Source organism: Pan paniscus, chromosome 5 (assembly GCF_029289425.2).
Source record: "Pan paniscus chromosome 5, NHGRI_mPanPan1-v2.0_pri, whole genome shotgun sequence".
In the NCBI taxonomy this organism is placed as follows: domain Eukaryota; kingdom Metazoa; phylum Chordata; class Mammalia; order Primates; family Hominidae; genus Pan; species Pan paniscus.
Window position 1 is genome coordinate 78,158,460 of NC_073254.2, and position 25,190 is coordinate 78,183,649.

At 36.3% G+C, this 25,190-nt stretch overlaps 1 protein-coding gene across 2 annotated transcripts in view; it reads right to left on the reverse strand.

Annotated features, from left to right (window-relative positions):
- LGSN (lengsin, lens protein with glutamine synthetase domain) overlaps positions 1–25,190 on the reverse strand; it is a 43,959-nt gene that overhangs the window by 17,014 nt on the left and 1,755 nt on the right. For both annotated transcript variants that reach the window (XM_057302531.2, XM_057302530.2), the window contains exon 2: positions 1,942–2,074. In XM_057302531.2, coding sequence (XP_057158514.1) covers positions 1,942–2,074 — 133 coding nt within the window. The remainder of the gene's footprint in view (positions 1–1,941; positions 2,075–25,190) is intronic.

Here is a 25,190-nt window from a genome sequence, read left to right on the forward strand (position 1 = left end):
TTGTATGTTTAACCCTGTCATTATAGATTTCCTTTTTTCAGAGTGGGGTAGGGGGGTAGGGTCTCTCTCTGTTACCCTGGCTGGAATGCAGTAGCACAATCACAACTCACCTCAACCTCCTGGGCTCAAGTGATCCTCCCACCTCATTCCCCTAAGTAGCTAGGACCACAGGCATCTGCCACCACACCAGCTAATTTTTTTATTGTGTAGAAACGGGGTCTGCCTATGTTGCCCAGGCTGGTCTCAAATTCCAGGCCTCAAGTGATCTCCCCTCCTCAGCCTCCCAAAGTGCTGGGATTACAGGTGTAAGCCACTGTGCCTGGCTTTTAGATTTGCTTTTGTAACTAATTTCCAGCATTTTAATTCAAGTGAGTTTTAACCAATACACTCATGTACCAAAATAGTTACATCACTATTAATAAGCCAGAAACTTAGAATAATAGGATTTTACTTTTAGAAAAGGCAAGACATCTTCCATTGCAACCCCTCTATTTTCCAGATGAACAGCCTAAAGGGTAAAGAAAACTACAAAGTATTTTATAAAAGATAGGTATAAAAATCTTTGTAAGTGTTCTGACTCCCGGGCTAGTATTCCTCAACCAACATTACATTCTCTCTAATTCAAATACAAACTTAGGGTTAGTGGCTAGAACCACATACCAGTTTGTTCCAGAATCCTTACCAGTAAATCCTTACCAGAGTTTGGGTTAAATTCACCTCCAGGAACATTGGTTGTTGTTCTGGGGGGCAAAGGTTTTATCACTGTTGTCTCATCCTGAGAGTCCTTGTCATCATATGACAGATGAGACTCAGCAGAGCCAGGTCCTATGACAGGTTTGCTTGTGTTCCCTAATTTGTGGCACACCATTTGGTTTCCGATCCTCTCTGTAGTAATAAGGAAAAATGTTAAAATATGTTTCCACTGTTTTCAACTGTCTCTTAATATAATATGGAGAGGAATACTTGAGAAAATAGTATCTTTCTAGCAGTGACATATTAAATGAGGGGCAATGGGAGTGGTCTACCCTAGTCACTGGCCAAGAAAGTGCATTGTTTATAGAGAATTTAAAAACAGGCCAGGTGAGGTGGCTCATGTCTGTAGCCTGTAATCCCAGCACTTTGGGAGGCTGAGGCAGGTGGATCATTTGAGGTCAGGAGTTTGAGACCAGACCAGCTAACATGGTGAAACCCCATCTCTACTAGAAATATAAAAAATTAGCCTGGCATGGTGGCATGCCCTGTAAACCCAGCTACTCAGGAGGCTGAGGCAGGAGGATCACTTGAGCCCAGGAGGCAGAGATTGCAGTGAGCCAAGATCATGCCACTGCACTCCAGCCTGGGTGACAGAGTGAGACTCTTGTCTCAAAAAAATAAATTAATTAATTAAAAATAAATAAATAAATAATAAAATCTACTAAAATCTGACTGCTTTTTATTGTAACCATATGCTGGGAATTCCTACTGTCCTGCCTTAGGACACAGTGATTCCTAGGATTGAGCCTGTTGCCCAAATTAACTTCTAGTTTTAGCAGTGTCTCACATCTGTTGAAATCTAGTTGGAGTTCCAAAATGTGTTATGAAGACACCTTCCATACCTTTCTTATGGCCCCTCAAATCCTCTGTAATGATTTTTCTATTCATTTTCAGAGCAGAAAACTGTCTCTCCTCCTACTCATACATTCCTCTGTTTGTTCTTTTTTTTTCTACTACTGTCATCCTAATTCTAACCCTCTTTACATTGTAAATATTTTGATTGGTTACTTTTATATATTTACGTTGTAAGCTTATATTTGCCATCTTTTATGACACTTATGTAGGAATAACTTTTATTTGTCCTTTTGCTTCTCCCAAAAAAGAAATGAAGATGTTTTATGAAAAGAAAGACCAAATGGAGATTGCCACTGACCACACCATTTTTGAGGGCTCAGAGTAGTTAGATACCATTTGAATTGGACATATCCGTTTCTCCCACTTCAGTTGAACAAATATGTGGTTTAGTGACTTTCTTCCTTGTCCTTCTTAATGTGTTCATGCTGTTGGCTTCAGTCTCATTGCCTTCATCTCTTGTTGAGTCCTGTTGATAATTAATAAACAAAAAGCCAAATAACAGATTATTCAAACAATGATATTTGGATGTCGAGAGAGTATATTTGAATAGCTCAATTTTTTAATGAGCATAGAAGACTTTTATAATGACGAAAATTTTGTCACTTCCACACTCACCTGAATAACTCACAATTTAAAAGCCCAGTGTTGTGCTGATAGGCCAGATATTCTCTATCTCCTTTTATATGTGATACAGAAAATATCATTAAGTAAATTAAAATCTTGTCTAATTACTCAAGATTTTTATGTTTATTTTTTACTTTGGGAATTTTATATTATTTATTCCTAAATAATTTTGCAAAACCTATTTTAACTAAAAAGTTTACTTTTTATGATTTCTATTTTTTAGGATTTCTAATCTTTTTGTCTGAAGGCATAAGCATCTGAAGAATTGTATTCTCTGCTTTTTCCTTATGAAAAAGGAAAAAATTAATAATGCAATTAATAATTGCATCAATATTTACTTCACTTCAAAAAAGTACTTGAATTCATAAAGTGCTATTTTGTGACTGTATTTTATATGTGTAAAACAAACATCATATCCAAACCATTTTATAGCTTAAGAAAATCTAAGGAAATGCATTCAAAACAAAATAACCTAACTTTCACAATCTAGTTATAATCCTTGACATGACAGGATATGCCCAGCAGGGAGCTGGGCCGTGAGGCACAGGCTGGTGCTGGGGAGCTCAGGAATCTCAGCACTAACAGTGCACAGAGTCACCCCTGCAGTCCCAAGACACAAAAGCTGTCACTGAAAAAAAATATGAAAAATTTTGAAAAAGCTGACACTGGTATTTTTAAGGTTTTTTACAAACCCCTCATAGTGGTTTAAGGAGAGAGGAAAGTGACAGGGTCAGGGTCAAAAAGTATGTTGTAAACACTTTGAGCTTAGTATCTTTTTGAAAAGCAGGCTCCGAGAGGTTTCACATCTGTGGGCAAGTTATATAAATATATGTTGAGTAGCTGCTGGGGAGCAGCTGTATCACTTCATCTATAAAACCAATTCATTCTCCCAAGGCTAAAATAGAAAAAGAAAGATTTTCATTTTTTGCTTGCTTATATGTAATTATGATGCATTGTTATTATTGTTATATTAACAAAGTTATATTTCCTAGAACAAAGGCTTTTCTGTAATTTTAAAGTTTCACTTATTAGAAAATTGTGGTCTTTTTCACTCCAAATAACCTTATATTTGGACAATATGATACTTAATATATAATAATTAATTTTGTAAGTAATTTAGGATTTAATTTCAATACTTGCATAAATTTTCCCAACACACTTCTGATAGAATCTGGCAGAAATATAAAGCTTTATTGTACATGTTCACCATGTCTAAAATTGTTTTGCTAGAAATGCATAGTCTATAATTTTACTTTTGTTAAATGCATATGTATATATTTATTTTTATTTATTTATTTATTTATATAGTCTTTTAAAGAAGTATTGTTTAGAAAATGAAATACTTAGCCAGGTATATAATTATCAATGCAATATGAGCAGACTAAATTTGTCTTAGCTTGACCCTTTGCTCATATATAATATTTTCATATATAAATTGAAGGAATTGGGTGAGATAAACTTTAACATCTCTTTCAGTTTCAAACTCTAACCTGCAACTGAATAAACAATTAAATAACAATGTGTTAAAATTAAGCACATTGTCAAGCATGTTTTCTCATGGTACCCCTTAAGTTAATAAAATCTCACCATTTTACAAATAAGAAAAATGAGACTCAGAATAACTTGCCCCAGGCCACAAGAGTGAATGAAAGATGCAGTTTCTAAAAATACCTTGTTTTTCAACATGCCATTCTGCTTCCTAAAAGCCAGAGATCCAAGACAAAAGAAAGGTCATTTTAAAAACATTCACCTGCCCTCATATAAACCCGATCAAAAGAGAAAGTTTCTTAAGAAAAAAAAAAATTTGCCTAGTTACTAACTGAGAATTTCACCAATAAGAGCCCAAAAACTGACCAGGCGCGGTGGCTCACACATGTAATCCCAGCACTTTGAGAGGCCAAGGCGGGTGGATCACGAGGTCAGAAGATGGAGACCAGCCTGGTCAACATGGTGAAACCCCATCTCTACTAAAAATACAAAAATTAGCCAGGCGTGGTTGCACGTGTCTGTAATCCCAGCTATTTGGGAGGCTGAGGCAGGAGAATTGCTTGAACCCAAGAGGCAGCCGAGGTTGCAGTGAGCCGAGATGGCACCATTGCATTCTAGCCTGGGCAAGAAGAGTGAGAGAAGAGTGAGACTCGGTATCAAAAAAAAAAAAAGTCCAAAAACTAAGGCACAGTACATACCTTTTACTCCATAAAAATGCTCAAAAAAGGGAGTAGGGGTTTCAAATGAAGAATACATTTCATTCAGTCCTTTGGTTTTCTTTTACATACTAGGGTGATCAGCATATAAACATAGCTATAATAAAACAAATTTATTGGATCCTTCATTTATCCCACCTCCATTCGAGTATTTTTATTCTCCTTAATCCTTGATCTTTTAATTACACTTAGGTGCAATGTGAATGATGCCTCAGTAAAAAACTTACTAGCCCAGATGATTGAGGTTTGGGTTGTAATTCTGACCTTTCCACAAAGTATCAAGTCCTTCTAGGGCCTTGGCATTCTCAACTGTAAACACTAATATAAATAAAATCATACTGTCAAATTAAATTGAGCCTAGGGCTACCTCCTTATATATTTTAAGTTTGACTTAAAAATTTCTAAGCAGACTAGAAACTACTCTTCTACCAATCACAGTGTTTCAGCCAATCACAGGTGGCCAATTGTTCAAAACATGTTCCAACACTGTTTCTGTATCTCATTCCCATCTTCTGTACCAAGATGGAAATCTTCTGTACATCACTTTTCTTTTCCTGTCCATAAATGTCATCTGACCATGTGACAGCCTGAGTCGCTCTGAACATATTCTTGTTCTGAGGGCTGCCTGACTCTTGAATTGTTCTTTAACTGGGTTTAAAATTTAATTTTTCTACAGGTTTTCTTTTAACAGATGGCCTCAGAAGTGGGATTTGAAGTAGAGCTTCCAGCAACCCCCAGGAGCACTGAGTGATTAAGCAAGGTACACCAGCTCCATTGTATCTGTTGCTCTCTCGAATCAACTGGGGATCATGGGTAAGTTGTCTCTCAGATTATGGAGATCCATGCGTTTGTGTTTTGACTATCTGAATTTGTATGGGCACATTTTTTATCTTAACTGGGTTCAGAAGTCATGACAGACACTGGACTGTGTTAGACTTAATAACTAATTGGATTATATCCAGTTAGAATTCTTAGATGACTGACTGGTTAGACAAACTGGCAGTAAATGGCAATACTGCAGAAGGTGTGAACTCTGGCTTTCAGAAATTCACCAGGATTTTGTGTCCTATCCCTTTTGTTTCTTTTTCTAATGCATGAGGTAGGGAAAAATCTTCAGCTTAGTTGATCAAGATGTGAGAGCCAAAACCAATTTTCAATATAAAAATGGAATCCTTAATTTCTGATGAACTGAGTGCTCCACTTTTGTCTACCCCATACCTCTACATGTATAATTATTAGGTCCCACAAGCTGCAAATACTTACAAAAATGGCAAAATCTTATAAAGATAATTTAAAATTATGGTGGAATGTTCCAAATAAACAACACCAACACCACACTTTAAGAAGTGCATTTAAAAATGAAGGCTCCCAAATTAGGCATATCCAGGGACACCTATTGATGTGCAGAACCTTCTTAAAAGTGTTAATATTTCTATTGCCTCTTTTAAAAGCCTTTCAAAAGGCAAACAAAAAGCTTAAGCAACTAATTGATAAGAAAAATTGAATCTTCTAATCTTTTGGCTTAGTTACTATCCTGCCCCAAAGATAAAAAGAGAATTATATAAAGTGTTCATGAATGGTAGGCCCTCAAGTAAAGTAGGCTTTTTTCTTTTTCAGAGCTATCCATGCTGAGTCCACACATAGAGAATTATTTCCTGGCCTTATTAATTAATGGGCTCCAACCTGAACTCAGTAATTTTAGCTAAAAAATAGTGGCTAACTTAAAAAGACCACCTATTGAACTAAATTGGTCTCCAAATTCACCTTTCTGGCATTTAGCTGGCTATTTTGAAACATATTTGTAAAGGAAATTTACATCTATAAAGGAAACCTCCATTTTTAAGGGTGTCTGCCTCTGTGCAGCAGGAAGAGAGGAAAGACTAAGTTACTAGAGACTCTTATCATTGACTTACATTTATGTAACAAGATTCCTCCAAAGTACCTTTTCCTATCCATCCTGTCTTAACTGGGCATTTATCCACATCCTCCCTCCTTGATTTAGGCAAAAGATGGTACAATATTTAGGTCTAAAGTCTCAGCTGTATGCATTTGAGAGATAAAATTTCTACCTTGTTTTACCTAAAAGTCATCCTTTTAGAAGTGAAATTTTAGGGTTTTCTAGCTAACAATTGCTTAGAACAATGAAACAGGTAATTGGAATATTGATAGTCTGAATTGGGGGGAAAAAAACTATTTGGAAACTAGCAAATGAAAAATTTTTCTGAAAATTTTAACTTTTGCCCTTGTCCGTGTCTGTCTATATGTCTGTAAGTGTTATGTGTATCAGATATTTCTTTCTGATCTTATATAATATTTGTCAAATTAAGCAAGTTTTTACATTGTTGGCAAAATAAAATAGGAATGTCTTCAGAATTGTCAATACTAAATATAATTCAGACTTTTTTTTCTGGGTCTACTGGTCAGAAAGGTTTATGCTGTTTTTGCTATATGTTTTAGGGTCACAAAATTGCTGCTTCTGTCAAATTTTGATATGTGCTTGATTGTCTGTAAGCTGACACTGAAAAGGCTGGCTACTGGGTTCCCCTGAAGCCTTTCACACATCTTACTGTGAGCTTATGTCTTTGATTTTGAGCCTCTGAATTCTGAGGCCTGGAGAGGTGGTCATGGTGAGGCCTGGAGACGTGTATGTCCACTGTACCTGGGCCACCAGCAGCAGGGCACAGCCAAGCCCAATATGGCCCTGCCCTTCCTCCTCCAGCTTTGCCTGCTGGCCATGCTGAGAGGGGTTGGATCCTCCAGACATCCTTTTCATAGCTCTGTCCTCAGTCCTTGACTCTACACCTGGTGTGTAAATTAGGGTCCCAGATGGGCCCTGGCCTTCCTAGCCATCCTAGGTGCCACTCAGGACATTAGGGAGAATACCTATGTTATTTTTTCAAAATTATTTTCAGAAACTTAAAATCTTAAAGCCGTGTTAAATTCAGAAATAGGGAAAGGAGCAATGGCTCATTCCTATAATCCAAGCACTTTGGGAGACTGAGGTGGGAGCATCACTTGAGCCCAGGAATTTGAGACCAGCCTAGGCAACACAGTGAGATGCAGCTCTACAAAATATATAAAAATTAGCTAAGCATGGTGGTGTTTGCCTGTAGTCTCAGCTACTCGGGAGGCTGAGGTGGGAGAATGAATTGAGCATGGGAGGCAAAAATTGCAGTGAGCCAAGATCATGCCACCGTACTCCAATCTGGGTGACAAAGCAAGATCTATCTCAAAAAATAAAATAAAAAATAAGAATAAGTTCAGAAATAATTACTCATTAAATATCTGAGTCATTTCTAAGAAGTTAAAATATTGAAGTATTAATTATTAACAGAAATTTATGCTTTAGCATCTTATTTTTATATGATATTGAAAATGTAAATATATTTAGATCTATTAAAAATAATTGAGGAAACATCTTTCTACACAATTATGAAATGGTTTTTATCTGCAGATACTGATATAAAACACTTCAAAATCATTTACTTCCTAGGTTTTACACTGGAAGTTAGAATTACTAAGAGTTAAAATTTAAGTTAATATATGTAATTATAACTACTAAAGTAAATAATTTGGCTGGTCACGATGTCTCATGCCTGTAATCCTAGCACTTTGGGAGGCCAAGCTGGGAGGATCACTTGAGGTCAGGAGTTGGAGACCAGCCTGGCCAACACAGTGAAACCCCTTCTCTACTAAAAATGCAAAAATTAGCCAGACATTGTGACACACACCTGTAACCACAGCTACTAGGGAGACTGAGGCAGGAGAATGGCTTGAACCTGGGAGGTGGAGGTTGCAGTGAGCCAAGATTGTGCCACTGCACTTCAGCCTGGGTGACAGAATGAGACTGTCTTAAAAAAAATAAATACAATAAAATAAATAATTCTATATGTAAAGTATACAAGAAAAGCAAGATTGTTTTTGATGAGAAAATTAAAATGTGTGTTTGTTGAGAAAAAATAATTTTGTCTAGTTTAGAGGTTATTTAAAGGTTCTTTCAAAATGAAAAAATTATATAAATAAAATTAAATGGATATTCAAGGTTGGGGGAAAATAGAAAAAAATGTAAGAGGCTATAAAAAGGATTATGGAAATCTTGTGTGTTCAAAAGCTGATTGAAGGTGAATATTTATTTATAAGGTTTTCTGAAAATTAGCAGTAGTATTGATTATATACTAACACAAAAGTAAAATTCATATTTCTCTGCAGAGTTCACAGGGGAAAAAAGTAAAACTCTGTTTTCTCCTTTGAATAAGAATTTATTGTAGTATTAATAAGAGTGAAAGATTTTCGTCCACCTTTTGAGTAAAATGCAAACAAAAATAGAGGAGAGACAAATTTTGTTTTGTGCTGTCTTTATTATGTCTTTTGATTATTTGGAAAACTGAATCTCCTCTTCATCAGTGAATAAGGATTTTTGCTTTTGAAAACCTTTTAATTATCAGTTAGGCTAAATTAATTACTATTATTTTGCCGTAATCTGTGATTCTATTTTGATAGTGTTTAAAACCTTTGGCATATTTGATAGGCTTCCTAAAATCAAATTTCAAATTCTAAAATTAAGTCTTTTTTCCTTCAAACTAACTTTAGGATGTTCCAAAATGTCCCTGAAGCATCCAAAAAAGAGACAATAAATAGGCTTATTTGATATGTTAAATAAAATGGAAAGCATCATAAAATAAATGGTACTTAACATTCTCTGAGTTATATTTTATGAATATATTATGAATATGTATTTCAAAATCATATGTGACTCCTAATATTCTGATATGTCTTAGTATATGTTATCAGTAATAATTATGTTTATTTATGTTAAATTATTATAGGATACAGAAAGAGCCAAATTTCCTTGTCAATTGCATCTTTAACCATAACCATGTTAAGTCTTATTCACAGTTTATTAATTCTGATGAACTTTCTGAAAGCTCATTACAATCAAGTAAAATCCTAAAATGTTGTGTCCTCAAGGAGGTTCATGGAAAGGTTTGAAAGAATGCTCATAAACACTCTTGAATACAGGTTTCTGATAACTCTAGAATGATATACATTTGGACGGGATAAGAATACTAAAAACTCTAATGAAGAAGTTGACCAGTTTATAAAATTGCCAACTTAAGTAGCACAAGAGCTAATTGAATACCAAGGAAATACTTTGGCAGATTTCCATGCTAGATCAGCCAGTACTGATGTTGTTAAAATATGCAATTTAAATGAGGTTCATAGTTCAAGTCAAATTGCCTACAATAACCCATTTATATAAGCAGTGCTATGCACCTAAATTGAAGAAACGAAATTTGTATTTAAGATAATATGAATTCATTGTCGAGTGTGGACTCATGGTGAGTCTGGAGAGCTGCCTGGTCCTTCTCAAGTAATTAAAACTTCCATCATTGAAAGCTCTACACTCGGCCAGGCATGGTGGCTTTCGCCTATAATCTCAGCAATTTGGGATGCAGAGGTAGGTGGATCACTCGAGGTCAGGAGTTCGAGTCCAGCCTGGCCAATATAGTGAGACCCCCCATCTCTACTAAAAATGCAAAAATTATTCGGGCATGGTGGTGCACACCTGTAATCCCAGCTACTCGGGAGACTGAGGCAGGAGAATCACTTGAACCCAGGAGGCAGAGGTTGAAGTGAGCCAAGATTGCGTCCAAATTATATTTTTAAAAATATACTGGTGTCATGACTATTCTAAGTTGCCAAAGTGGTTTATTTTGCTTTGTCAAATCCATAATCCTAGGAAGACAAAAAAAACTTCAGGTACATTTTTGCTACTTGATGGGCCATTTGAACATTTACAGATGGCTTCTATTCAATTGTCATTTGTAATGCATGTTTTCTAGTTATATACAAGCTTTCTCATGCAAGAAGGCTAATGCAATAACAATAGCTAAAATAGCTTAACGGTTATCAAGAAATGTGTTTCTCTCATGGAACATTCCTAGAGAAATCTCCAACAATAAAGGTACTTGTTTCACTGGACAAGTTGTAAAACATAAGTTGTTACAGCTATAATAGCATTAGGCAAGTCTAACTGAATGGACTGAATTGTCTTGGTCAAAGGTACTGCAGACTGATGACAATCAGTTCCTCTTCCAATCAAAACATGAGTTGACCATTTATGAAATAGTCACTGTAAGGCCTCTAATAATAGAACCTTATGTATCTTCTGCACCTAAATTCTTATATGACTAAATGCTACAATGTAGGCTTCAATGCATTGTGCCAAAGTGTATTTTCATTAGGTAAAAAGAGCTTTTTATGATCCACTGACCGGATACAGTCAAACCCTTCATGGTCTAAAACTTAGAGACTGGGCCTTCTGGAAACACCATCAGAGAAAGACTTCCCTTGCCACTCACACTGCAGTAAAATACTGGGACCTTGAACCTTGAGTCTGGCCCATCCAGCCTCTTGAAACCAAACACTTGCCAGAGACCTTAAGGTAAAGCTAACCAGAGAACTTTCTCCCTTGAAGCAGATGGCATCCTAGACATAGAAAGCTTTCCCAAGATCATGGAACAAGACTTCTCTCCCATCATAAGATTCTTAACCTTTCTTAACTTTTGCCTTGCTTATGCCTCTTGGAACAACACAGTGGGAAAAGGGGCCTATGTGTGTGGAGTATATTTTTATTTGTGTTAGATTTCACAGACAACCTTATACATGAGCAACCTTATCTCTTGATGGATGCAAGATGAAGGGCCAGTGTAGGCTAGGAATTTTAATGACACCTTTGTTACTCCAGTATCAGTCAGAAACAGAACATCAGTCCACTTCTCTTAACGTACATCCTAGGTTAAATAAAACATTGCCAGAAGGCCTTCACCTTTCTAGATGGGCATCATTTGTTAGTTTCCTTTTTCTATGGCTTGGAGTAAATGAGGTAATGATTAGAAATGTATCCTTTACAGTAGTCTGTATAGCAGATTTTACTGCAAAACCTGTGGCTGTGCAGCAGACTTCTTTAAATTCTCTTGCTAAAGTTGCGCTAGATAATAAAATTGCTCTAGATTACCTACAGGCTGAACAGGGAGAAATCTGTGCAGTGGCTTACACTTCTTATCGTACATGAATAAATACACTGGGTTTTGTAGAGATTCAGTTACAAGAGATTAATGAACAGGCTGCTTAATTAAAACATGTAGACTTTTCATCTGGCTTATTCTTCGATCTATTTAACTTTAGTTGATTAATAGGAACTAATAGGAACCTTGGCTAAGGAGCATACTCCAAATTCTTGGTATGCTCCTGCCAGTCACTATAGTAGTCATTATCATTATCATTCTGACAGTCACAATAGTATTCTCCCTGGTATGCTATATTCTCCCCAAAGTTTTAAATGTTTGCAGACAGCCATGTGTAGAATATCAGATGGTCTCTTTGACTGGAATGACAAAATCTCAAAGAAATGCCTGACCGTGAAGACACTATAACCTATCAATAATGTGCTAAGACAGAAAACCCAAAATAATGGTAATATGAAGTAGCACCAAAGCCCTAAGTTTTGGTCACACTCTCATCTAGGTGAGAACCTGACCAAAAGAAGAGAATTGTTAAACAAAATTACGGAAGACCATTGTTCTGGACTGAACTCTTGCATTAGGCCCCAACAGAACAGACCAAATCAAAACAAAATCACTCATGCTAATACAACATAATCACAGTGAAACTTTAAGGAAGAAGATAGATTCCAAAACAGAACAGTTTTTTTTCCTTCTGAAAACAGGAGATACCAGCATAATAAAGAAGTCCCCTCTGCTCTAACCCTTACAAAAAATTAACCTAAAGTAAACAATCAGGTTATTTTTCTCTCATTCTGTTTCCATATTCCCACCTTACAAAATCCACTGTACTGCTATTTCCCAGTGGAATTTGAGACCAAATAAGTCCATTTACAATGGTGTGAGAGTGACGTCAATGCCTAAGGTTTCAGTCAACCTCTCAATCTTAAGAGGTTGACCCAAAGGGAGGAATTGTTTACATAAAGCTACCTCCTTACCTATCTTAAGTTTGGCCTAGAACTTTATAAACCAACTATAACCTACTCCTGTACCAATTAGAATTTCAGATGCCTGCCAATCACAGGCAGCCAACTGTTCAAACCATGTTCAAATAAGGGAAACTCCCAGCTGTAACTAATTCAGCTGTTTCTGTGACTCATTATTGTCTTCTGTACATCACTTTTCTTGTTCTGTCCATAAATGTTATCCAACAATGTGGCAGCTCCAGAGTCGCTCTGAACCTATTTTGGTTCTCAGGGAGGCCCAATTCTCAAATCATTCTTTGCTCAATTAAACTCTGTTAAATTTAATTTGCCTAAAGTCTTTTAAATAATATCCAGCCAGGTGGGGTGGCTCACGCCTGTAATCCCAGAACTTTGGGAGGCTGAGGTGGGTGGATCACTTGAGGCCAGGAGTTCAAGACCAGCCTGGGCAACATGGCAAAACTCCATCTCTACAAAAAATACAAAAAATTAGCCAGATTTGGTGGCACGTGTCTGTAGTCCCAGCTACTTGGGAGGCTGAGGCATAAGAATCGCTTAAACCCAGGAGGTGGAGGTTACAGTGAGCCAAGATCGCACCACTGCACTCCAGCCTGGGCAACAGAGTGAGACTCTGTCTCAACAACAACAAAAAAAGTCTTTAAAATAATACCTATAAAAATATTAACATTTTAAAAGCATTGCCATATCCAGACAATATCTTATATTTCATCTAATACCCACAACATACAGGGAATATTTATTATTACCTACATTTTTTCCAAAGCAGAAATAACCCACAGGGGTTAGGTAATTTGTTCAAGGTCATATCTGAGGAAGAATAGGAATTCAAATCTAAGTATTTTATTTGAGGTGCTTCCTACATCACCACAGCTTGATAATTGACTTAAATGGAATTCTGTTTTTATTATATAATGTGATCTGTGTAACTCATAAAACTTGTTCAACTTCTTCAATTATATATTCTTTTTCAATTGTATTTTTATAACTCTTTTCTGTATAAAAGCAAAACCCACCTTAATTCACATCACCACCAGTTTAAACTTCATTAGTCCCAAGAGTGAAGATGTAACCTACTATGGATAAGGCAAAATCAAAGACATAAAAATAAACAAAACATAAAACATGATTCACAAAGAATATTACAATCTAGTAGAGGCAATAAAGTGTTGCTGTGGCAGTTAAGGGCCTCCATGTTGTAAAGAAAGAGATATGCTTAGGTTAGCCTAGTTCAAGGAGAGCAAACTCAAATACCAGACAGATTACAAAAAAACACAATGGGCTGGAGGGCGAACACAGTAGTTGATACCCCTTCCCAGGAAGGAGCCAACACAGGAGTCCAGATGATTGTTGCCGTATTAAAACGTGGCCCTCATGTTGCCAGTTTTACAAATTTTCAAAACATGCCAGAAATCTGGATTTTTATTTGAAATTTCATGATTGTTAAATACTGTCAATTGATTTAAAATATAGGGTAAGAAGTAAAGAAATAAACTTTCTCAACTACCACACAACTAGGTCTCAAAACTACCGGAATGCTGTTCAGAATATGCAGCAGCTCTAGAGATATGAGGCACAACTGTATCAGCAGTGACCACCTGTCTTTTCCCCAACAGTGGTATCTAGTGTGGTACTAAAGGGTGATGGTGAAAATATTTAGCCATTGGTACATCTAATAAAAATAACCAACACTTATATTGTGCCTATTATGTGCTAGATCTCTTCTAAATGCTTTACATGTCTTAATTTATTTAGTCTGAAAAATATCCCATGTGATAAATACATTACCATCCTATTTCAGAGATGAGAAAAATTGAGTCAAAGAAAGACTAATCAACTAACCCAAGCTCACAAGTCTCATAAGTGACAAAGCTCAGATTTGAACCCAGCCAGTTGGCTCCAGAGCACCAAGTACTTGGCACACTCTTAATGAACACTGTCACCAGGATATCCTCCCAACCATTGCTGGGGTGCTAGGAAGCTGTAGCAAGGTCCTGGAGGGCCTGTAGGGCCAGGTACTAGTTCTTTAACTCTTTAATTGATGGGCTGTGGACAGGTCCAAGAGCCCCAGGGAAATACTAGGACAGGTAGAAAAGTTTGGGTAGAGTGGACCGTTAAGAGGCTCTTGTTAGCCACTGTTTACCAATCAGTTTAGAAATATTTGACCATTTATCAAGCACTCAGTGATGCAGCTCTCCCTGGTTGCACCATTATGTTGGAAAAGCAATGCCTGATGCATAGTAAGTACTAAACAGAGGTCAGCCACAATTATTACCTGGGCACCATGCATTACTGAGGATTTCTGGTGGAAAGATAACTCATTCTAGATTACCTCACAGGCCCTGGCCAGCCTAGAGGTGACTTTCACTGGGTCAGGCACTATTCCCTTATCTAAGAAGCTCCAGATTCTAAACACAATAAAATAGGGGAACCTCTCAGAATCATGAAGGCATATCAAGCAGTCCGAGGATTCTCAGAGTGGGGCAGTGTGACCCAAATAGCCTGGCTTGGACTCTACAGTAATGCTATTACTACACAGGCAGAGTATTTCAGTCTTCAGATAGGCCAGCCTTAAACAGAAGAGGGAGCATTTCAGCTGAAGATAGGGAGTGAGGCAAACCAGGCTGGAAGAATCATGAGTGTAAGTACAGATATGCAGTTTCATTTTGATTGCATGGCATAAATATACACATTTAATTCATGCTTAATTTGGACAATCCCAAATTTCTACTACAACAGGTTGATTTCTTTTGAAATTTTCACCAGAGCAGCTTTTCACAATTCCAAAATGTTTCCACTATCGTTTCGTCAGATGGCTTTTTGTCTCATACATGGGAACGGCCATAAAAAATGTTTCCTTCTTACATTCAAATTCATTACAAGATGTTTCCATAATTCATGTTTTTCTCATCATGGTGATTCTTTTGAAATGGTGTTTATATGGTTTAATATAAGTTTATCATTTTGCATTTCAACTCAGTGACTTGATCAAATTAACTAAAAAACGCTTAACCTAAAGGAATACTGTCAAGCATTAAATGTAGACCCTAATTTGACCTAATAAATTTCTTTCCAATATAATAATGTGTTATTTAGGTTCTAAATATCACTGATTTTATTGATTTACTTTTCTCTAACAGTTACATTTTTAATGTCAATACAAAAAAAAAACTTTTTTTATCCCTGTATAATAGTTATAGTCTGAGATGTAGCCATTAATGCATTTACCAAACATCTGATTTTGTTAATGAGAGAGGTGCATGAAAATGCAAACAAACAAAACAAAATTTCATCAAGTTTTAACCTCTGTTAGAAATAGTGGAAAAAGGGATCAATAATTATCAAACTTAAAAGAATATGTCAAAGAGGAAAGAATGTGCCTTCAGTTACCTTTAAGTGTGTTCTTCAAAGAAAAAAAGAAAGAAAATGTGCTTAAAATATTTACAGAAGTGTTATTTCAAAGACTACATCACAAACTTGTACTAATTACTTTAAAAATATCCATACCTATTAACCTTGTATTCCTACTCCTAGCAACTTGGTTTAAGAAAATAATCCAAGATATGTCATATATGTTCAGTGCCACCTTCATTATAATAGTAAAAATGTGAAAGTAGCATACGAGAAAGTAGAAAGAGTTAAATACATGTGGCAATTCTTTTCAAGTGATTTACCATTTAAAAATAAGCACTTCTGGCCGGGCGCGGTGGCTCACGTCTGTAATCCCAGCACTTTGGAGGCCGAGGCAGGTAGATCACCTGAGGTCAGGAGTTTGAGACCAGCCTGGCCAACATGGCGAAACCCCGCATCTAGTAAAAATACAAAAATTAGCCGGTTGTGGTGGCGGGTGCCTGTAATCCCAGCAACTCCAGAGGCTGAAGCTGGAGAATTGCTTGAATTCGGGAGGCAGAGGTCACAGTGAGCCGAGATCGCGCCATTGCACTCCAGCCTGGGCAACAGGCTGGAGTTGATGTTCTTATTTGGGGACAGAAGGGCTACAAAAGGTGACCTAGATCTCCTTTCCTTTTAAAATGTTTATTAATTTTAATTGTGTCAAAAAATTGACACAATTTTTTTCAATATCTTCTTTTTTGAAGTGTCTTTTTAAAACTACCCATTTTTATAAGATTGTCTGATGGGGTTTTTTTGGCGTTTTCCTTTAATTTTTTAAACTGACAGATAAAATTGTATGTATGTATACCACATAATGTTTTAAAGTATGTATACATTATGGAATGGTTACATCTAGCTAATTAAATATGCATTATTTCACATAGTTATCATTTGGTGATGAGAACACTTAACATCTGCTTTCTTAGAATCTTCAAGAAGGTATATTATTAGCTATAGCCACAATGCTGTGTATTAGATGTCTTGAACTTATTCTTCCTATTTAACTGTAATTTTGTATTCTTTGACCAGCTCCACAATTTCTAACCATTCTCTGTGTATCCAATGTTACCCTTCTTCTATTCATCCTTCATACTACTGCCATGTTATTTTTCTATAACACAATTTTGGTTTTGTTATTTCTTTGCTGAAAATACCTCCACAATTCTCCCTTCATCTTCAGGGAAAACTCAAATTGGTATTCTCTAAGGCTCTGCATAATCCAGCCTCTCAACAATCTCCCCAGCCTTCGCAGCTGGGAATTTTCACATAGAAACCCTATCTCCATCTGTACAAAACTAGTTTTATCATTTCTTGGGGTCACACTGTTTCCTTCTTTCCTAGGCTCCTGTTGATTATCTAGCCTGTCCTGATAAGACAGTTACCTACTTTTCTGGCCACAACCAAAAATTAACCTGCAGGGTGGTTTGATGTAGCCATCCATTACAACATGATTAATGTTCTTATTTGGGGACAGAAGGGCTACAAAAGGTGACCTAGATCTCCTTTCCTTTTAAAATGTTTATTAATTTTAATTGACAAGTAAAAATTATGTATATTTATAGTATACAATATAATCTTTTGATATATGTGTACATTGTGGAATGGCTAAATTAAGCTATTAGGATATATATTATCTCCCATTTTTTGTGGTAAAAACACTGAAAATCTATTCTCTCAGCAATTTTTGTATATACAATATGAAGGTATGTCAAAAAGTTCATGGAAATGGAATTAAAAGATAAAAATATAAAATATAAACTTTATTTCTCAACATAAGCTCTATCAAGGTTAATATACTTTTGTAAGCAATCATAGCAGCCATTTAGTGCATCCCTTTAAAAATGAGGGTCCTGGAATGTAAACATATTAATGCGGTCTTTTTTACATTATTAACTAAAGAAAAATGAATCCCCTTTACAGATTTTTGTAAGATTAGGAAACAAAAGGAAGACAGAAGGAGCCAAATCAGTGCTGTAAACTGGATGCTTATGATCTCCCATCAAAATGCTCACAAAATTACCCTTGTTCGATGAAAGGCATGAGCAGGAGCATCATCGTGGTGAAGTAGAACTCTCTGGTGAAGGTTTCCTGGGCATTTTTCTGCTAAAGTGTTGGCTAACTTTCTCAAAACACTTTCCTAATAAGTAGGTCTCATTCTTTGGCTCTCTAGAAAGTCAACAAGCAAAATGCCTTGAGCATCTCAAAAAACAATTGCCATGACGTTTGCTCTTGACTGGTCCACTTTTGCTTTGACTGGACCACTTCTACCTCTTGCTAGCCATTGCTGTAATTGTGCAGTATCTTCAGGATCATACTGGTAAAGCCATGTTTGTCTTCTGTTACAATTCTTTGAAGAAATGCTTCAGAATCTTGATCATACCGGTTTAAAATTTCCACTGAAAGCTCTGCTCTCATCTCCAATTGATCTGGGTACAATGGTTTTGGCACACATCAAGTAGAAACTTTGCTGTACTTTAAGTTTTCAGTCAGAATTGTGTAAACTTAACTAATTGAGATGTCTGTGGTGTTGGCTATCGTTTCTGCTATTAATCGCCAGCCGTCTTCAATCAAGGCATGAACAACTAGGGCAAATTGATGTGGATGATCTGCCACTTCAGCCTTCATCTTCAACACTGTTTAATCTCTTCTCAAAAAGAGTCACCCATTTCAAACTGCTGATTTATTTGGAGCATTGTCCCCACAAACTTTTTATAAAGCATCAAGGATTTCACCATTCTTCCACCCCAGCTTCACCATAAATTTGATGTTCATTCTTGCTTTGATTTTAGCAGAATTCATGCTGCTCTGATAGATGCTCTATTCAAACTGATGTCCTATGCTTACTGCCTCAAACTATATCCTGTTCAGACATGTCATAACAAGTTAGCATGAATTTACTTTGGTTCAAAAGATTTTAAAATCCACACGCAGTTTTTATAATACACATTTTCCATGAACTTTTTGAGGTCCCCTTATATATTATTATTAACTGTAGTCACCATGTGGTACAGTAGATCTCTTGAAACTACTCTTCTTTCTAAATAAAATTTTTTATTCTTTGACCAACATCTCCCCAATCCCTCCACCACCTACCCTCTGTTAACCACATTCTACTCTCTGCTTCTCTGAGTTCAACCTTTTTACACGTCACATATAAGTGAGATCATGAAGTATTTGTCTTTCTGTGTCTGGCTTATTTCGCTTAACATGATGTCCTCTAGGTCCATTCATGTTTTAACAAATGACAGAAAATTTTATTTGGCACTTAAGGGATCATAATGCCTGGGCTAAGCTAATTATTGCCTGTTTAAGGCTTCCTTCCCTTTAAAGGCTGAATACTATCCCATTGTGTATATATATCACTTTTTCTTTATCCATTCATCTATTGCCAGATGCTTAGGTCAATTCTATATCTTAGCTATTGTGAATAATGCTGTAATAAACATGGGAGTGTAGATATCTCTTCAACATACTGATTCCACACCCTTTGGATATATATCCAGTAGTGGATTGCTGAATCATATATGGTAGCTCTATTTTTAATGGATGATTGATGTTCTTAAGTCTCTAATGAAAGTAGAATCCTTATTAAACTTTCTGTCCCTTCAAATAACTCATAGTTATGTTGTCTTCATTATAATTGGTAAATTATATAGTATCCCTTTGGAGATCTCACCTAATGCTTCATTAAATAACTTTCAGTATCATTAAAGTAGAGCTTTCGTCCATGTATACGTTTTTTTTCTCCAAACTAAAAGGCATTAATTACTTTAGTCCCAGGCATTATGATCTCTTAAGTGCCAAGTATACATTTAAGTGTCCCTTGTAGAATTGAGAAACACTACAGCTAGGTCAGGATACTATAAAACAAGGAACTATTTATATCTCTAATACCCACTTGGGTAATCTAGAGTAGAGATTACATTGATCTGAACTAGGAGAATAGCTCTGGAGTAGGGGGCGAAATGAGCATAGTGCAGACATACTTGGGAAGTGGATTTCGCAGCTTGGTAACTAGCTGGATATAGGAAGTGTCAGAGACAGAGGACTGAAAAATGACAACCACATTTCTGACTAGGAAACCCAGAAAGCAAAGACTTGAGAAGGGAAATTATGAATTTTGTTTTGGGCATATGGAATCTAAGGTGATTGTGTCATCTGGAGGTGTCCAGCAAGCATTGACCATAAGGGTCAAAATGTAAAAGACAAAATGGAAGGAAAAAATAGCCCTGACAGTGGTTGGAAATATTAAGGGAAAGAACAGGGACTGAGAAAATAAGAGATGTAAAAGAGAACTGAGATGTTCATTTAAATGGTGCACAGTAAAAATAAATAAATAAATAAATAAATAAATAAATAGAACTAAAAACCCACCATAGTTAATGAGTAAACATAAAAAGGAAGTACCAAAGGACCATGCTGATGAAATGATAAATAAGGTTGGTATTAATACTTGCCCATTGTATTTTGCAACCCAAGTCACTGGAGGCCTTGGTAAGGACAGTCACGGTGGAAGCATGTGAGCAGCAGCTAGATCCAGTGAGTTGAAGAGGAATGTGAGATGTTTAGCCCAGGATCTACACCCAGTAAGCCCATAAGAAATATTATCAGATGAAAATATGAAATACAACTCAAAAGTATGAAGTAAAGAAGACAGAAAAGATATCTACCAGGGGAATACATTGCTTTTAGGTAGAGAAGACTTGCATATATTTAAATGCTAAGACAGCCAGGCACAGTGGCTTACACCTGTAATCTCAGCACTTTGGGAGGCCAAGGTGGGCAAATCACTTGAGGCCAGGAGTTTGAGACCAGCCTGGCCAACATAACAAGACCCCCGTCTCTACTAAAAATATAAAAATTAGCCAGACATGGTGGTGCATGCCTGTAATCCCAACTACTCGGGAGACTGAGGCACAAGAATCACTTGAATCCAGGAGGTAGAGGTTGCAGTAAGCCAAGATTGCACCACTGCACTCCAACCTGGGCAACAGAGTGAGATCCTGTCTCAAAAATAAATACATACATATACATACATACATATATACATATATAAATACATGATTAATGAAAGGAAACAAAAAAGGAGATATAGGAGAGAGTAGAAAAAAAATAAAGGGAGGTCCCTGGGAGGACAGAAAAGATGGAATCTGGGATTGAAATAAAGGAATTAACTTTAATACATTTTCCTCTATCAGAGGAAGGAAAAGGGGTAGATCATTAGAAGAAAGAGCAGAGTTAAGAACGGCATGTTTGTGTCCCCCACAAACCATACAGTAAACCCTAACACTTAATGCGATGATGTTAGGAGGCAGAGCCTTTGAGAGGTGATTAGGTCATGAGGCTACAGCCTTCAAGATACAATTAGTGCCCTTATGGGGAAAAAAAAATAGAAGAGTGCTTACTTCCTCTCTCTCTGCTCTCCACCATATAGGATACAAGAATATGTACATCTACCAGCCAGAAAGTGAGGCCTCACTACATGCTAGATCTGCCAGAGGCTTTAACTTGGACTTACAGCCTCCAGAACTGTGAGAAATAAATGTTTGTAATTTAAGCCAGCCAACCTATGGCAATTTGTTATAGCAGCCCAAACTGACTGAGACAAGGAAGGAAGAGAAAAAATGAGGAGGAAGAGGACTATTAGGAGGAGAAAGAGAGAAAGCAAAGAATTGTTAACATTTCATGAGTGCCTTTCAGATGAGATAACTGAGCCTCAGGAAGATTTTCACCCAACAAATGGCAGAATTTCAATCTAAAACTGATTTTAAACCTTAATCTATCTTATCCATTCTGGATAAGAAAAGGTGGAGGGTTGTGGTGCTTCCAATTTTCCCTTTAGGGTAAGAAGTGTTCAGATACAGTAGGAATATGGAAGACTAAAGGCTTAAGGAGAATGGAAATTGTTTCACATAGTTATAGTGGAAACTGAGAAAGAGCCGACACAAGAAAGAAAAATATCAAGGGCCCAGAAAGAATTGGAGGTTTTAAAGTTTAAAGTGACACCAATCTGCACAGGTAATTATTTTCTCTAGCAAAGCTCAGCTGGAAATGTGAAGACACCATGGTTTAAGGTTTCATGAGGTCACAAACTCAGAAGGACAATGACAAAAATAAGTTGAGGATTTGGGCAAGGAAGATGCTAAAATAATGGGATATGGAATCCAAGACAGATGGGATAAGAAGTCAAGTCAGGAAAGGATGACAAGAAGAACATGTCAAAGACTGAAGATTCTTAGAAGGTGGCATTTAGATGTGTCCTTGTGCCTAACATATTGCCTAGCATAAAGTAGTAATTGAGTAAATAATTTCTAATTAATTAATTACAACCAAGACCTACCATGTTGAAGTATAAGGCCAGAAAGGACATTTGACTCAGACTTCTCCTTTATAAAAGATTCTAAATGAGACTTCTTTGGATGTCAGCAAGACCTGATGGTAACCCACTAGGATGATTCAGTCAAAACAGCTTTCCTAGATAAAATATGGCATGGACTTCTTCAAAGTTTTCTCTAGAAGGGCTTAGACCTGTGCTTCTTTACTCAGATGGGCTTGTGCTAGTGAAAGCCTGCTCTACAATGCCTCTGTAGCTTTACTCTATAAATTTTACCTTTTCTTTAGGGTTTTTTCACAGTAGTTACCCTCAATATCAGGCCTTTTCCCCACGGTTATGATTACCCCACTTAAGATACTGAGAAAACATTATTTCTCTTGCTTTTCTGAAGAATAGCTAAAATGTTCTCTCTCTCTCTCTCTCTCTCTCTGTGTGTGTGTGTGTGTGTGTGTGTGTATGCATGCTCTCACTCTCTATATATCTATATAAATATATAGATATATATTTCAGTGAGGCAACTGAGGATCTGATAAATGCAGCAACTTGACTGGCTTCATAGCTAGAACATAGCAGAATTCAAATATGTGTGGTTTACAACTCTTATTTCATCTCTTCATGCTACTTACAAACTTTATATGTGACAAAATACAGAAAACTAAGGAAATTCAGGTCTTTAAAAAAAAAAACTCCACATTTCAAGTGAGAGTTCAATAGTATCTCTATCTTTTGAAGTAAAACAAAGCACAGAAGGAAAATCCAGATAAATTTCTTGGAATTTGCAAGGAATCAGAATTTTACTTAATATAATGAGCCCAAAATGGAATGGGTTATTTGTCAAAGTGTTGAGTTTCTCATCTCCAAGCACATTTGTGGGGAGATTAGCCAAATGTCAGGGTCAACCTGGTTAATTTCCACTTCTACGATCAAATTTTCACTTTCTAACTGTTTAATCCTCACCACTTTTACAAGATAATAACCTAGACCTAAGTTGGCAGATTAGGTGGAACATTCACATGTGACCAAGAATGATAGAGCAACGATCATTATTGAGAGCTCTGTGTGAAAGAAGTATCAGAATGTAAATGATATAGCTGCTCCCATATGAAAAGCTATGAGTCTCATTGTTATTTCTAACAAATTGGCTAATAGTCAACAGTGTGTATCAACCCATAAACAAATCTCACCTCTGTGGGCAAGTTATGCAAAATCTACAATAGAAGTTCTACACAAGAAAAATATACCTAACCAAACATTTTCAGAGAAGGAAAAACATAATTTTACAAAGGTCTAACACCATGTGATTTTGATAATATGAAGCTAAATAATAAAGAAAACTAAAATAATAAAGGAAGCAAAAAGTTTTATTTAGTATGTTCATAAGTAAATCAAAGAAGAATTCTCCATATTTTTTAGAGAAATTAAGATCGTATGGCTAAAAATATATTTATCCATGTAGACAGGACAAAAATAATTTGTGAAGGCTTTGTGGGTGAGCAGAAAAGCAACAAAAATATTTCAAAGGTAAAAAGACATGTAGAAAAAATTTAAATATTCATGTATATATAATATATATTTATGATAATGGGCTCTGTAATGTAGTATGAAAAAAGATCCAAGAATGTTATGGAACTGTTAGTGAAGATATCAGCTAATGGGCTGCTGCAGCATATAAAAATACTGCAAATATGAATATAAAAATACTTTAAATGTGATAGGGGAAGGTGCTCTACCCTTTAAAAAAGTTATGATATGCCTGTAACTGACTGCTAAAAATAGTTCTAGTCATTGTGCCTTAGGAAAGCCTTAATAGGCTAGAAGTGGATGGATATATGTTTATGTAAAAAGGTATATTATATATAATTGTTATCATTACTATCATAAGCAAACAAATTCTATCATGTAAAGGAAAACATGTAAAACTCTTTAAGGCTGTAAAAATGAAAACAGGAGAGCTATTAGAAGTCAACATAACATAATAAAGTATATGTAATGAATGACTCCTTTTTAATGAGTTCTCACTATATTGTAAGCACAGTTCTAAGCACTTTACATGTATTAACTCATTTAATCTCCACAAAATCCCTTCCTGTAGGCACTATTAATGTCCCAGTGAGGTACAGAGAAGTCCAATACTTTGCCCCATGTCACACAGCTAGTAAGTAGCAGAGCCAAGATTAAAATGCAGGCATTCTCATTTCAGGAAGTGCGAGCTTAATCCACTGCCCTTGAAACTCAAATCTAATTTTTGTCTTGTCTCTCCACTGAGATTTCTTAAATGGAGAGCTAGTTGATACACTGGAAGTAGGTAAGTTTGAGGTAAATAATTATAAAATGAACTATAAACCTTGAAATCTTCAGAAGACAAATCTTCTGAATTCTCAGAGACAAAACAAATGGAAAATACAAAACAAGAATCAGGAGGTCTCTAGAGTCACACAGACAATAGCATAAAGCAGGGAAAGCTGGGGTAGGTAAATCTCTAGCCTCTTGAAGCAAGCCTCTAGAAGGTCAGGTAGAGCCTCCCATGGGGCTGCACTTCATGCCCCCAACAGATACAGGCTGCAGAGCAGGATGAGTCTCTGACTTTACCCCAGATGGCATTCATTCCTTCTGTGATATGCAAACGTCAGAACTGTGTCTACCTGTGTCAGTGTTCTCTGTATTGAGTTATAAATATCTGCAGGGTGGAGAACAGATCTTACTCACTTGACATATTACCCAGCTCAGCACCACACACAAGGTTCTTGATAAACAGATTTTAATTGTTATGATATGCCACTCTTTCACTCAATTTCACAACTTCATACACCCATAGGATCTACTTTAAGAAGTAAGAATGTGTTTTCAATCTATTTTTTGTCTGCCACTGCTAAGAATGTAGCTGAATGCATGACTTTACAGCATTGTTTTAAATAGAGAATCTCAGTAAAATATTCTTTAGGGAAGTACCAAACCTAAGATTAATAACTGTTCATTTTACTGAATATTCTGACAAAGAATTTCTTCAGACTGGGGAAGTAAG